Source organism: Apteryx rowi, unplaced genomic scaffold (genome assembly GCF_003343035.1).
Source record: "Apteryx rowi isolate R43461 unplaced genomic scaffold, aptRow1 scaffold_234, whole genome shotgun sequence".
Lineage (NCBI taxonomy): Eukaryota > Metazoa > Chordata > Aves > Apterygiformes > Apterygidae > Apteryx > Apteryx rowi.
This window is the reverse complement of record NW_020448686.1, coordinates 18,256-33,166: the sequence shown is the minus strand read 5'-3', so window position 1 is coordinate 33,166 and position 14,911 is coordinate 18,256. Positions and strand designations below refer to the sequence as shown.

At 41.1% G+C, this 14,911-nt stretch overlaps 1 protein-coding gene across 2 annotated transcripts in view; it reads left to right on the top strand.

Annotated features, from left to right (window-relative positions):
• Positions 1 to 13,520, top strand: part of NR1D2 (nuclear receptor subfamily 1 group D member 2) — a 23,244-nt gene extending 9,724 nt beyond the window's left edge. Inside the window, exons 6-8 of one of the 2 annotated variants that reach the window (XR_003253523.1) lie at positions 2,519 to 2,704; positions 6,616 to 8,185; positions 10,462 to 10,551. Coding sequence is in view for 1 of the 2 variants with exons in the window: in XM_026065938.1 (XP_025921723.1) it covers positions 2,519 to 2,704; positions 6,616 to 6,826; positions 10,462 to 10,658 (594 nt within the window). In the remaining variant the exon portion in view is untranslated. Of the gene's footprint in view, positions 1 to 2,518; positions 2,705 to 6,615; positions 8,186 to 10,461 lie in introns of both variants that reach the window. The other variant, XM_026065938.1, reaches the window with a different exon arrangement.
• Positions 13,521 to 14,911: the final 1,391 nt, after the last annotated feature.

Below are 14,911 nucleotides of genomic sequence, written 5' to 3'. Positions count from 1 at the left end.
TGCACCTGCTGCTTCTCTGTTATTCAGGCAACTGGTTCTGTAAGCCCCTTAAAATAGATTGTCCTTCTCTTTATCACTGTAACTGCCTGGGATGAGAGAACATAACATCCTTGTTCTCATCCTGCGCTACTCTCTAGAAGTGCAAGCCCCTGACCTTTTTGAAGTACTTGGGCTGAGAGTTTGTTTCTTCTTCTTGGTTTGTAAGGATTCTTCACAGTTCTCATAGGCTTCAGAAAAATCTCTGCGTTTTGAGGGTGGTTTGCTTGTTTGTTTTGACGCTGGCTTGTTTTGTTTTTCTGACTATTGCGTATGTGGACCATGCCGTCCCTAGCAGGCTCTGACCTCTAATTGCAGACTCTGGACACCGCAACATTACAAATAATAATCGTCCTCAACCTTTCTTCCTTGCAGGGAAAGTATACGGAGTCATTACAATGGCATTCTTGGCGCTCCTGAGAAGCAGAGGTTAAACCTGTCAGTATGGGCGGGCAGGGAGTGGCTGTGCCTGCAGAGGCCCAACCAGTCAGTTTGACCTGTGTCTAGCAGCCGCAGGGAGGTTTAACATAGCCTGCAATGAGGAAACAAAACCGAATCAAATGGAGCATTGCAGGCTGCTGCTGCGTCCCTGCCAGAGAATTCAATGAGAGCAGGATTTGGGTAAAATGAGTCAGTAGCAGTAAGAAAATTTAATTAGGCTCTGATCCATTACAGAGACAGATGTTCAGGAGCTGTTTGGAGGTTTTTTTGCTAGTTATCCCTGTGCCTGAAAAAGCACTGCTTACAAGTTACTCCTGAAAAGGTGTTTCTAAAAAGAGCTGGTGACTGAACAAGTTGAAAATTTCTTGCGTAGGAATTAGTCTTGAGTGTAGAGATGTCTCAAGAGACCTTAGAAATACTACAAATAGGTGAGAAAACTGTCTTCCCCCACAGGACAGATAGGGCAGGGGTTAGGATAATTAGGTGTAGCATGGGAAACGGAGGTGGTTCTTGCTGTCTGATTCAGAACAGGGTGCTATTCAGAACAGGTTTCCTTATTTTTGGTGAGTTCTGTATATTTGATGGTGTTTGCATGAACCTTTGCAATATAGAGCAGTGATTAGTGTGTGCCTCGCTTTTCATTATGTGCCTAGACCTTTCCTTTTGTCAGAAATATTCCCAAATGAGAAATGGTTTGGTTTGACTCAGAATGATTTTCAGTTTATGAAAAAGGTCCTCCTCCCCTCAGCAAAGTAATAATTTGAATTTGGAGGTTGTCCTCAGACACACAAGTGATGTCCTGGTTTGTAACTGAACCAGGAAGTCTGCAATTCCATTCTTTCCCCTTTTGGGGAGAGAGAAAGGCGAGGGATTTCTACATATTGACTGCCCAGTCAGTAACTGTTATGTGTGTGGGGGGGGGGGAAAGGTACAGAAATACATAGATACTTTGTTTTCCCTGGCTGACTTCCCATGCAACAAATTGCAAGACAGTTCTGCAATCCAAGATGCCCAGCAAAAGGAGTGTAGCTCTGAGGAATTAGCAATCTATCTTACTATTTTCTGTTTGCTCTGCTGGCATTATGTAGAGTTACATATACCATCTGGTACTTCAGAGGAATGTTTACAGGAATTCTTGTCCTTGTTGACAATGGGTGAAATGAATATTAAAAGGTTTAAACTTCATTAAAAGATGTAAGTTTTAGAAAGCGGAACTGAAAGTATCTGAGTGACTGAYTGGGTTTTATAGTGTGAGTTTACTGATAGCCTTTACTGATGTGTCTGATTTTTCCTGCGATCAAGATTCCATTGTAATGGATTCAGGCTTTTCCTACAAAAAGACAGTTTATGTTTGTATGAAGGACAGAGCATTTTTATCACCTTCTGACTGTTTGTGAGCAAAACTGAAATACCAGATCTTTAGTCTTTCTTCTGTGATACAAAAAAGGCAAATACATAGGAAAGGAAGATTGGTCTGGTAATGAGGGCGTAAACCTGTGACTCAGGAAACCTAGGCTCAGTTTATTGCTTTGGTACTGACGTCTGTCACCTTGACTGAAACACTTGACATGCCTGCAAAACAAGAAGGATCTACGAGAATAAACATGGTAGAGATTGTGAGATTACAGTCAATTGATTGTGAAATCACAATTAATTGTGAGATTACAGGGATAATACAGGTAAGAGAAATCCAGACATCAAGCATGAGTGGGATCAGGGAAGAATCACATTACTTGGATTCTCTCAAGTATTTTTTTTTTTACAAACAATGCTGGAGTTTCCAAAGTCAGCTGTTTCAACAGGCTGGTAATGGACCTCTTTTTAAAAACAAAAACAAACAAACAAAAAAACCCCAAAAAAACCAGTAACAGCAAAAAAAGAATCCAGTTGATTTGGGGATTGACTGAGGAATACTGATTATCTTTGTATGTCATTCTTGCAAAGTTTTCTTCAAGAATAAACCTTTTTCTTTGAAATATTTGTCAGTACTTGGAATGATATTTTTAAGAGTTATATTTTGTCTGTGTTTTGAAAACATTAGGTCTGTCCAATGAGTAAGACTCCCTATGTGGACCCAAACAAATCTGGTCATGAAGTCTGGGAAGAGTTTTCCCTGAGTTTTACCCCTGCAGTGAAGGAAGTGGTGGAGTTTGCCAAGCGCATCCCAGGTTTCCGAGACCTCTCCCAACATGACCAGGTTAACCTTCTGAAGGCTGGAACCTTTGAGGTGAGACCACTGCATGTATATTGCAGACTCTGCGAACTGTGCATCATCCCAACCCTGTTACGAACAGAAATAAATGGAAGTAGGTTATGTCAGGCCACACCAGCTTATTCATGGATGCCAGCTCTGAGCTTTCCTTTAGCTGGCAGTGGCCAGTGCTTTTGGTCAGATTTTGGTGAGCTGCCCTTCTCCTGGCTAGCTCACAAGCCTTATTGCCCTTTACACTTCCCCGTTCCCTGGGTAGTATTAAATGACTAATGAGGAATTTCTTGTTTTGTATCTCAGTTGTTCTATTGATAGCTACTTTTGCTTAGCCTAGAGAGAAGCGGATCACATTTGGAAGGGTGGATAGCTTCAGAAAGCTGTCTACTAACCAGTTTTTTAGAGAAATGTGTTTTATTGCTCTGTATGTCCTACCTTCTGTGGCTGTGCTCCTTGCCAAAGCCAGAGCACCCRTCCTGACCAGTGGTGCCTCTGGTGGCAACTGGGGATCAGTGAAGCCTCCACCATCTCCAGGGCAGTAATGCTGATAACTAACTGTCCTGCTGCAGCTCTGTAGATACTGCGTACCATCTGCAACCCAGTAGTCAGGCAGTTACTGTAGGCTTTAATCCCACCAGGGCCTCATGATTATTTTCACCCACTTGCAGTCATGACATATATGTGAACTAGTGATGTTAAATTGGAAATGCTGCCAGAGTGCTCCGTGCTGTTTTATAATTAGTGACCTTCGCCAGCTGACCTTTRCTTAAAGGCCTGTTCTCATCTGTTAGAGACCGTGTGCATTTTATAAGTGTCCAAATGTGAAATTTAAGCTTAGAGGGCCAGAGGAGATGAAGTCTCAAGAACTCAAGTTACTGTGCTTTTTTGGCAGGGGGGAAGGCAGGGTTGATGATGCTTTTTAGTAAGAATGCTAGATTTTGTATTTACCTGAACTGAAGACATTTCTCTTATAATGTGTTGGGTCTCTTATCTGCATTTATAAAGCCTAGTTCTAAAGTGGATAATTGTTGGGTTGGAAGGTGCAAGTTACACCATAAGACTTAAATCTGGTGCCTTGAATGTGTCAGTTTCTGTTTTTTACCATTCTTCCTTCCATTTTGCTGTTATGTATTTTTTTACTGTTCTACTCATTCTTGACGTTTTAATATTTGTGTAAAACTGTTCTGTAGCTAAGGGCTGTATTCTTAGGTCTTCAGCCTCAGCCTCTTAAGCTGCTGTTCGCATTATACAAAAACGTTGGTTCTGTCCCCTGCCAAGGGGCACACTGTGTCCAGTGTGCTCAGAGGAGGGTTCAAAACCATGCTTGAACCATTCACATAACTTAAAGCCAAACCTTCATGTTTGCAAGTAAAATGTTTTGTCTTGTCATTTCTTTACCTGAATCTTAAACCTCATTCATATGCCTTTTTGCTGGTCACAAGCACCACTGACTGAAAGGTTTCCATATCCAGGGAAATTAATAATAATGTCTGGCCGTATGCTTATTCCTACTCCCTTATTTATGCGAAACAATAATAATTTATGTTAGTGAGCTGGTACCTGTAGTTAAAGACCTGTGTGGCATCTTAGCAACAGAAAAAATTAAAAGAGATACTGCAAAGCAATAAAAAACAAAAAAAACAGGATTTATGAAACCATTTCAATAGAGGCAAAAATATCTTCAAAGCCTCGTGTCTACAAGGTCATTTCTGTCTTCTGGGTAACTAAACTAGGGTACCCAAACATCTGTATGTTGTTAGAAAAGCCTGAGTAAAACTACTGCCTCTGAGCCTGAGTTGGCTCTTTCAGGCCCCAGTGTGTGGCTGTCCTGGCACTGTACTTCCCAGCAGCTCACATGCATGGTGGGCTTGTTTGGGGGTGAGCAGTCCTGGGCAGATGTGTGGACACAATATGGCTTCCAAAGCAGCATAGCTATGTACATATACGTATATATACATACATACATATATATATATAAAAATATATATATATTTTTTCACACATATGCAAGCTGAAAAGTCCTCTCAGACCTGGGAGTACTGGGAAGCTCAGTATACTGTGGTAGCACTTGTGTGGCTTTATATGGGGTCAGCACAGAAGCAGCACTGAGCCCGAACTAAGGGACCCAACTGGACTTGAGCTGATTTTCCCCCCTCAAAATGTAGTGGTAGAGCTAATAAGCCCCTTGAATCCACTGGGCTAGTGAATCAATTTATCCACAGACTCACAAACTCGATAATTTGGCTGCAGGTAGTGGGGAAGTGAGTGAGCACTTGCCTGTGTGGAATTTTTATGCGCTTGTGTTGCTGTGGTCAAATGATAGGATTGATCAGGCCCATCCTCAGCATGCACAAATAGGAGTCTGACTTGAAGTGAAACAGGAAAAATTATGTGCTGTAACCATCACCTTAACTACTCTTTCTTGGATCCAGATTTTAACATTAAAATCTATAGGCTGGGTTCCTGCCCTAGTATAAATCAATGCAGCTTCACAAGTTTCAGTTTTGAAGACCAGCATTAATATTGGGTTGCCCAAAAGACACTGCTCATTATTTCAAGTTAGCGATTGCTTGTTTCTAAAGCCCAGTTCTATAAAGGAATTAGCATTTTGAACTGGAAAGTTGTGGAGTACCTGGTGGGTCCCTGCTAATGCACAAGGTCAGCTTCAGCTCTGCCTGTCCTTTCAGTCTCATATGGTTGTATTCTGAGGACTTCCCTAGTGCCTAGTTTTCTGCACGCAGTAGTAAGTGTCATCAAGGACATATAGCTTAGGTAACAAAAGTGAATAATATATAGTGCTCATGTGTTCATCAAGATTGCTGCATGTCATTTGGCTGTTTAAATTTAGCAGCAGGTCATGTAATGTGCATGAATGGTATTTGAATTCTCAAACATTTCTTTTTTTTTTTTTTTGAACCCTCCTTCCTTAAGCTTGTCAAAGGCACTAGTCTTTACTGAAAACCTGTTTCTCCTCTCATCTGTAGTAAATGCCATTTAAATTAATGTAGTTATGTAGGGTAAGTGAGAAGAGAAGACTGTCACACCAAGAGGGTACAGCAAGTCTGATGTTTTAGCCAATACCAGTTGGTTCATTTTCTCCAAATAAGAAGGCTGTTGTGCAACTTAGACCTGGAAAAATGTAAATAAGGTTGTTGAACATGAGCAAATGAAACTTTACAAGCCATTCCACAGGGAAACATTTCACAATACAGCTGAGAAACCACAAGAGAAATTTCAGCCTAGAGGGGTAAGTTCAGCACATCCCAACTACTCCAGCCCAGGTGCTTATACCAAAGGGGTATTCCCAGCTGCAGCTACAGACCAGGTGCTGTTTAAAGCCCTGCTGCCCTAGCCTTTTGAAGGCCGTACATGTGGCTCCTTTCTACCAGAGCGCATTAACATACCTGTGGAACAGTGATGTGGCATGGTACTTTTCCAAAGAATGCTTACTGGGCCAGATCATTAGATGGTGTAAATCAGCATTGTTTCAATGGAACTACTCCAGTTTACACCAAGCAAGAATCTGGTTCAGTACCTTTATTTTGCTGCTCATGGCCAAGAAAACATTTCTTCTAATGCTCTGTATGCCTTTGGCTGTCCAGTTGCTTAAGCAAGTTGTCCTACTGGCATATTTATGAATGACATTGTCTTCATGGCTCAGGCTGTCTGAGGCTTATATTTTCATTTTCCTCCCTTTCATGTGCTAAAGCCCCTTCCCTGCATCCATTCCCTAGTTTGTTTGTTTGTTTCACACAGACTACTGGGGCAGAGCTTGCATTGTTTTTTACAGCTCAATAGCATGCTGGCATTTCTATACAAAATGCTTGTACAGCGGGTAATAAGTCAGTTTGAATGATGTTAAATTGGTTTCTCTTCTCTTTGATTTTCTAGACATCCACCTATATTACATTCTTTTTTTTTCCTTTCACCAGGTTTTAATGGTACGATTTGCATCTTTGTTTGATGCAAAGGAACGTACTGTCACCTTCCTCAGTGGAAAGAAGTACAGCGTGGATGACTTGCATTCAATGGGAGCTGGTGATCTGCTCAACTCAATGTTTGAATTTAGTGAGAAACTAAATGCCCTGCAACTTAGTGATGAGGAAATGAGTTTGTTTACAGCAGTTGTCCTGGTATCTGCTGGTAAGGAGAGAAAGCTATGCCAAATTTGAATATGTCTCTCTATATCAAAAGATTTCTGTAAAATTATATTTTGGTGTTTCAAGACTAAGTCCAGTTTAGTAGGTTTCAAGCTACTAGCAGCCTATAATTTATTTTTTACATCTGCTCTATCTAATACTGTCTTCAGCAAAAACATGGTAAAGGGATTTTCCTAAAACTTTGTGGAATTAAAAAATACATTTAATAGTAGAAAAATCTGTTTTTTTCCCCTTTGAGGGATTGGGAGGAAAGTGAGGAAGGATGGAGCTTACTGCCCCATAGCTGTTTAGAAGCCATTTGTCTGACTCTTCCCTGACTCATAAAAGTTTCACAGGACAGTGTCAATGACATTACTTGACTTGCACAGCCTAAGTCTCGGGATAAGGTGGTATTTTTACTTCCAAGTATCATCACTGAAGTCTACTGCATATCTTATTTAGGTTTAAATCCAGCAGTTTGATCTCTCTCTATGTCAGCTAGAGAGACCTCTTCATGGGCATCGTAACTTCTTACTGTTAAATGTCTGCCAATCCATTAACATCTTCATCAGTCTCGTATCTTGTTTCAGTCCCTGGTAATACAGAACACCCTGGCCCAGATTCAAAGAAGGATTAAGCACCTACTTCTGTGGTATTATCTAAAGCCCAAATTAGGAATGTTAGCTCTGCATATAATGCCTGGAATACAAAATGTAAAATCCCTGCTTGCTGGATATGGAGCTCTCTAAATGTAGCAAGCAGGAACGCTGGTGGTGCCCATTCCTCAGGCAATAAGCCAGTGTTTGGGACCACTCGCCTCAGTATTCTTTTTCAGCATGAGTGGTTTAGACTCATGTCTGCCTCCGTAGGGAGGAGTACCCCAAGCATGAGGCTGTAGGCACTTGAAGCCTCTGTAAACAAGGTAGTACAACTCAGTCCAGCAACCATGTGCAGGGCCTTCCTGAAATTTGATAGTACAGGGTGGAGCAGCTGAAGCCTTTTAAATCTGTAAGCAGTAGTAATGAGAAGGGTGGTACATAGCTGGCAAGACTCAAAAGCCAGAAGGAATGGCAGCATGAAGACAGCACAGCACTGTTGTCTGTTAGTGAAAATGTTCCGGTAGCAGAGAGGAACCTGGGGTTTTAGTCTTTCTTCCAGACTCTGCTTTACATATTCTAAAAAATAAAATTGGCAAGGAAAAAAAAGTTGACAAGAACCAGAGGACCTTCAAAATAAGGACTTGAGAACCACCAAGTGTCTTCACTCCTTGTGCAATGTCATAACTAGGCTACAGCCACACTTGCTTGTTTGTTCAGCTGCTGGGCCCAAGAATATCACAACCTCGGCACCACCTGTTTTGAATGTAAGTGGCTGTATCTGCTCTGTTGTGTTAAGCGTGCTCTTAGCCCAGAGAGTGTGTTGAGCCCCCCAGAGCCTTTAAGTTCTGTTCCATGTTGTTGCTGGATCCCAATAGGGCTTATCTTTGAGATAGTACGTAGTGTGGACAGTTCTAGGCATGTACAACACACAGTGTCAGGGCCATGGAGCAGGACAAAAAGAGCATGGTAGCAGTGAAGAATGTGTATAGTCTCTACACACCCTTTTTTTTTCCTGTGTCATACGGCAAGGAAAGAAGCAGGGCCATATAGTGAGTATGTAGTGGTGTTTCTGGTGGTGTTGTGGAATTACCTTGGTGTCATTCCAAAACTAAATGAACACTTTGCCTCTGGTTTCAATTACCTGAATGTGTTGAATGTGAAGAGGAAAGGGCAAGATGGATCATGGACACTGGGGTGTGAAGAAAGAGGAAGCAAGGTGGAAACAAAGCCAAAAGAATGCAGTTCATGCAGGCCTAGAGACACAAGATGTTCTCTTACCAAGCTGAGGGTGATGCTGTGTGATTGCAGGATAAAAAAAATACAATACACCATATATTATTCTCCCTTATTTGGATGGTAATAAAGATTTCAGCTGGGTACTGGGAGAACCAGAGGTAGCGTGAGAGGGAGAAGAAAGATTTGAATTTACTGAACAGAGGAGGCCACAACAATTCACCTGAGGCAGTCAGAAGAGATTTTTAGGATTGCATTTTTCTTCCAAAAGAGACAGGGAAGTACTATTGTCACTATACAGTTCTTGAGAGACATCATCTCACATACTGCATGCAAATCTGGTCAGCCCTGTTTAGGATGGAATAAAACTGAAAGATTTTTAGAGGATGGCAAGTGGGATAGTTAGCTTAGCCAAGTAAAGGCTGAGCGCCTTGTTCTCTTGTTCTGTCTCTTCTCTCTGTCTCATTCTTACATTCTCTCTGTCTTGATACATAGATGGATTGAGTCTGAACAGCCAGAGAAGGAGAGTAGCTATCAGACCTAGTGGACAATTTTCACAGAAGAATAAATACATGTGAAATGTGTGTTAATAAATACAGATTGACATTAACCAAAGTTCCTAATGGTTAGGGCAGAAACATTCTGGAACAATCTTTCTGCAGGAACAAAAAAACCCCAGCTGCTTTAGGACAGATATTTAAGTGAAGTGTAAAATATCTTTTCCCATAAGGGTAGGGAATTGCACTGAATGGTCCAGGAGGACTTTCTAGATGCTGTTCACCTGAGTAGTCCGATTAGACTGACACTGACAGCAAAAGGAAGGGATTCCCAGCCTGCCTGTAGGAACTGACTCAGTGCTGCTCCAGAGAGCTGTTGTCATTGTGTGTCCCAGTTCTGCAAAGTGCTTAAGTACATGTACACACCAAAGCACATTGCTTTTCGCATCAGTCACTTGTGTATGTACATGCCCTGCTGAATTTGCGTAGAGTTTAAAAAGGGAGACTACAGCTTAAAAAAAGAAAGCTACTGCACATGATCATTGGGTGAGATATTTTGCTTAAAGATTCATCCTTTTAAGCTACTTACTTAGGCTCCACCTAAGGAAAACAGCTATATGCTTAATACAGCTTTCTTAATAGAGATGTTCAGACATGGGGTAATTGCAGTGTGTGAAAGTAATATTTTTCTTGATATTGAAATTCTTCTTCTTCAGTTGGGAATTTTTGGGTGCATTGTTTTCCTCTGAAGTTTCATTTTGTCAATGCTTGCTAAACACTTAAAGATAGGGCCCAGTCCTGTCAAGGCTTGTGCTCCCTTTGCCCCCAGGGGTCCTGTAATGCGGGTTATAGTGTGATTTCCTTTGAATGGGAATTCCTCACGCCTCCTCCAAATGTGAAGCTCAGACTTAGCGTTCTACATCCAGCCGTGAAAAATATTTGAAATACTCGCTTCAAAGTGCCCAGGCTCTCTCCTTGTATTGAAAGTTGTGATTCAGCCAAACATTTAAGTGCATGCTTCAATCTGGCCTTTTCTGGAAACATGGGTGGTTGCAGAAAGGGTGACTGGGTGCTGCCAGTTCAGCAAGAGCTTCATACTATGCAAAGTTGACACTAAATAATGTTTAACAGACTTCAGGTGTATGGTTTTGAAACTTCTGACATAAGTATTTTAATTTTTTATTCTGATAGTTTTGGGGTTTTGGTTTTGTTTTTTTTAAGTAAGTGATTCTTGCAGTGGCTTTATGTTGAAAACTACCTCTGTTTAGTCCTTTTTCCCCACCCTCTTCCCCTCATTCTTCTCTCCTTAGATCGATCTGGAATAGAAAATGTCAATTCTGTGGAGGCACTTCAGGAAACACTAATCCGTGCATTAAGGACCTTAATCATGAAAAACCACCCAAATGAAGCCTCTATTTTCACAAAACTTCTTTTGAAATTACCTGACTTGCGTTCCTTAAACAACATGCACTCTGAAGAACTCCTGGCCTTTAAAGTTCACCCATAGGCCTTTAGGTCTCACTTGTACCTGGACTTGCCTCATGTTAAACTGTTTTGTGCTAAAATATGTATTTATACAATTGTACCCCTTCTTGGAGAGAAAGAGTTCACAGGCTGTGAACAACTGATAGCTGTTCCATAACCATGCAATAATGCTTCAGCAGGTGCTTTCAGCTAACAACAGCGCAGCTTTCGGCATCCTCCAAGATGTCTAAACCCAGCTGYGCTGCACTTCTGCAGAAGAGGTTACAAGGAGCCTGAGTAAACGTTGACTGTTTTTTCACTTGGAAAAAAGAACCACCACTGCCCTCTGAAGTAAACTGAGTGCAGAATAGCAGTGTATGTGCATCTGGAACATGGAATTGGGTGGGAACAATACTGTGTTAATAGGAAAATGGAAAAGCTGATTTAATTGGTCTTTCCCTTATCTAATATATGTGTGTCTGTGTCTCTTAACTCACTCATGGTTATTCCATTAAACCTGATGGAATGATTTCAGCCTACACCAACTCTTCACTGAGTGTATTCATGCCATGTGTATATAATATAAATAGTTATGTAATGGGTGTTTATGACTATATAAAGTACAGAGTTGTGTGTATATATGTGTATGTATATAAATAGTTCTATACATAAAGTATACATATAATTTCTTCACAATATTTTAAACTGTGAAGGAATTCAAACTTACAAAAGAAGGTGATCTACGGAAAGAACCAAATAGATGCACTTTGTGTATTGCTGAACTAATTATCTGACCATTTCTAATTTTTAGAAAACATCAAATTTGCATTAATATGCTGTGTTTGTTAATTTAAAAAATAGAGTGGCACCAAAGGAGCAGAGTTGGATTCAACTTTCATAACATAGAGAACCTTAAGTGGAGATTGTTTGTGGTACTAATTAAATTGATTGTTCATTGCCACTGAGGTTCTTATGTCCTGATAATGGTTAAAGAAGCACCAGATGCTCTTCAAAAACTTCAGCACAGCCAAGAAGAAACTACTAGATGAATAACAGCATCTATCATAAAAATATGGGAAAAATGTATCTATGGTTGCATTTGGGTGTATGTGTGTGATGTGACCATTTATTTCTTACAATACATCACTTTGCTGCCTCATTGCTAAATGAAAAATACGGAAATGTGAGACTCCCTATGTCTCTCTACAATTCGGGCTTTGTGGTTCCTATGCCTCTTCTTCTGGAGCTCTCCACTGGTGGGTGTGGGGGTGTGTGTGTATGTGCAGAGAAGGTGCACTGGATGGTCTGGATTTTTTCTTAAAAAAAAAAAAAAACACAAACAAATGGGACTTTTTTGTTTTGTTTATGCCAGTAGCCAAAGCAGATCCTCAAGTTCTAAGATTCTGCTGCTTTTTCATCTAGGAAAATGATTCTCTGTGTTTTTTTTTTTTCCATTTGTAGCAGGACCTGGCATCAGAAAAGAGAGATTGAAAGAGCCAAAGCAGTTGTGCTAGTTGTTTGTTTTGCTAATGTGGGAAGAAAATGTTCCATTACCCTTGTGTTTAGCTAGCTTTACCTTAGAGGTAGCCCTCTAGCTYTTGAGCATTTGGTAACACTAACTACTCTATGGAGAAACATCTCCATTTGTTACTGCTTATAAATTTTTGCAGTAGTTAAGGCCACAAGCCAGAAAGCCACCTGACTGCAGAACTGCTCGCCTTGTAGGAATAAATCTCGAGCAGCATCACGTCAGTGGGAGTCCCAGTGTCTGTGGTAGAAGTTGGGTAGCTGTAGGCAGCTGCCTGCCTGCAAGCGTCTGGAGAAGGCCTGCCCCAGGGCTGGGGAGGGGATGCTTGCACCCCCAAGCTCCCCGCAGCACCTCGGGTCATCTTCAGGCTGGGAGATTTTGTCCCAGAAGGTGGTAAGGAGCTCTGCCCAAAGGGGTGAGAGCAGGAGGTGGCAGGTACTTGAGTAAAAGGGAGCTGGGGAAAATCCAGCTTTAGCTTTGGCTAAGAAACAGAAGAGTGCACCCCTGCCCCTCTTCCTCAGCTGCTGCAGGGAGCGTTGTCCTCTTACAAGCTACTTTAACCAGTGGATAATGGCCCCCTAAAACATACGATTTTGCTATTCAAATATGTTATCAGGGCATATTGTCCTAACTTATGTTAATGATCTGTATTCTACCAGTATTATTTGTATGAGAGCTTCAGTGAATTTTGCATTGAACCATTCAGACTTCAGAAGGGGCACAGTCACATGTTTTGTATTACCTAGGAGCTGAGATGTCTTCTTTGTAGACCCCATTTCAAATGTGGAAAGTAAAACTAACCCTTGGTTATTTGGGGAGGGGAGGAGGCTTCTTGCAGAGGTTGCCACCCTACAACCATGTTTTTCTTTTCTTTTTTTTTCTTTTAAAACTGTATTATTAAGCCTTTAGGAATGTATAACCAGGACTGAGTAATTACCGCTTATTAAATTTTTAGTTAGATTGACTATGTATGCCTATAGAGAGATATTCTAACTTGTGCAATTTCATTTGAAATAAATCTTCCTGTACATAATGGAAAAACTCATATATAACAGACAAAAAAAAGCCCCGAACAGATTGACTGAACACAAAAGGTTGATTTAAAAGTGACCCATATGCTACAAACCCTAGCTGGACTCTTAAAATCTAAACTCATTGTATTAGCCATGTATCGTGAGCTCTTCTTTTACTGTGTCACTGGTTATACACTTGTTAAATGCTGAGATAATAGACTTCATGCCAGGCATTTGAGTACTGTAGATTGGGTCATTGCTGAAAGATTAATATAATGTACTGTATGACTTAAATGAAATTTTTATTCTTGATTTTATTCTTGTTTTAAAAGATTAAATATGGGCATTATGTCAGCAAGCTAAATGGCATTTCTGTGTTCTTTGTATTTTTCTGTATCTCTGTATTTTTGTGAAAGGGGGAGGACACCATATGCAGAGATGAGCAAAACAGCAATAATAGATCAGAAACAGCAATAATAGATCAGAATATCAGTTGCTGTACAGTCATTGAGACTGCACTGATTTACAGTGGCTGAGAGCCTGTATTTCACTCTTAGTGTAATACTGATCCTTTTTGCCAGGTGGATGAATTGTTTTTTTCTGGTGCACTTTATTACAGTTAGCAACAGGCTTTTTTTGGAGGGGAGGTGGGGGTTGCTTCATTAAAATAGGTAGTAATTCAAACACCTTCATTACATTTCAAGAAAATAATCTTGTAACTGGAAAAATGCATACAATTTAGATTTCAGCATAGACAGTCTTGAAGCAAGGTTATAAGAAAGTCAGCCAGACAAATAGCAGGCAAAGGCAAAGTTATGGTTGATTTTTCCAATTTAATTTCCTAGTTTGAAATGTTTACTATTTCAGGAAATAAGAGAAGCTTCTTCAGAAAATGTTGTATCTATTGGTGTTTAAAAAAACAACCCCCCCCCCCCCAAAATTATGACTGTCACCACTGGAAGAACACCAGCAAAAAACTTCTTTCCATCTTCTTTGCATCTGGTAGCATTTTTGCACATGCCTTCCCTTACAATGTTGGGGCCAAGTCTGCACCCCAGATGAGCAGCACTGTGAGGCACAGCCCTGAGCCATTCCGGGGCCCGGGAGGCTCCTTCAGGAAAGCCCTTTGCGGGTTTTAGCCATGATGCACTGGGCAGATGGCGAGTAATTTTTCCCTCTCTGGCTGCGAGAGCCTCACCACAGCAAATGGGGGAGAAAAAAGCTTCCAAGTCAAAACATGATTCCATTCCCCCCCTTTCGCTTCACAGCCCTGCACTCATGGTTTGGAATTGATGTTTTGGGGACAGGAATGAGAATTGTTTTTAACTGGTTGTGTGAAGCTGGCTAGACTGAATAGGGATCTTGTCCTCACCAGAATGCCTCGTCTCTGTAGTGCACTCTACAAGGAAACAGTGCATTGTGCAAGGAAAATAAAGGTGTTAGTGTAGCTGCGTGAAAGTATAAACTGATGAAGGTGTGGGCAGTTATCTCATCCTCCGATTTGGTGAACCACTGGCTGTATGTGGGGTGGGAGGGAATAAACATTAACAACTGAAGGGCAGAGCACTGATTACAGAAAAGGTAAACGGAAGGGGGAGAGGAACATCCCGGTATTTACAGAGCCAAGAGATGCCCACCTTTGGCAACAGACTGAGTGGCAGAGGGCAGTTTGGCAAATCCTTGATTAGTGTCTTCCCTGCTCTTCCCAGCTGTAGAAGAACCTCTGTGCCTGGCTGGGGAAGGGATCTCAGGTGA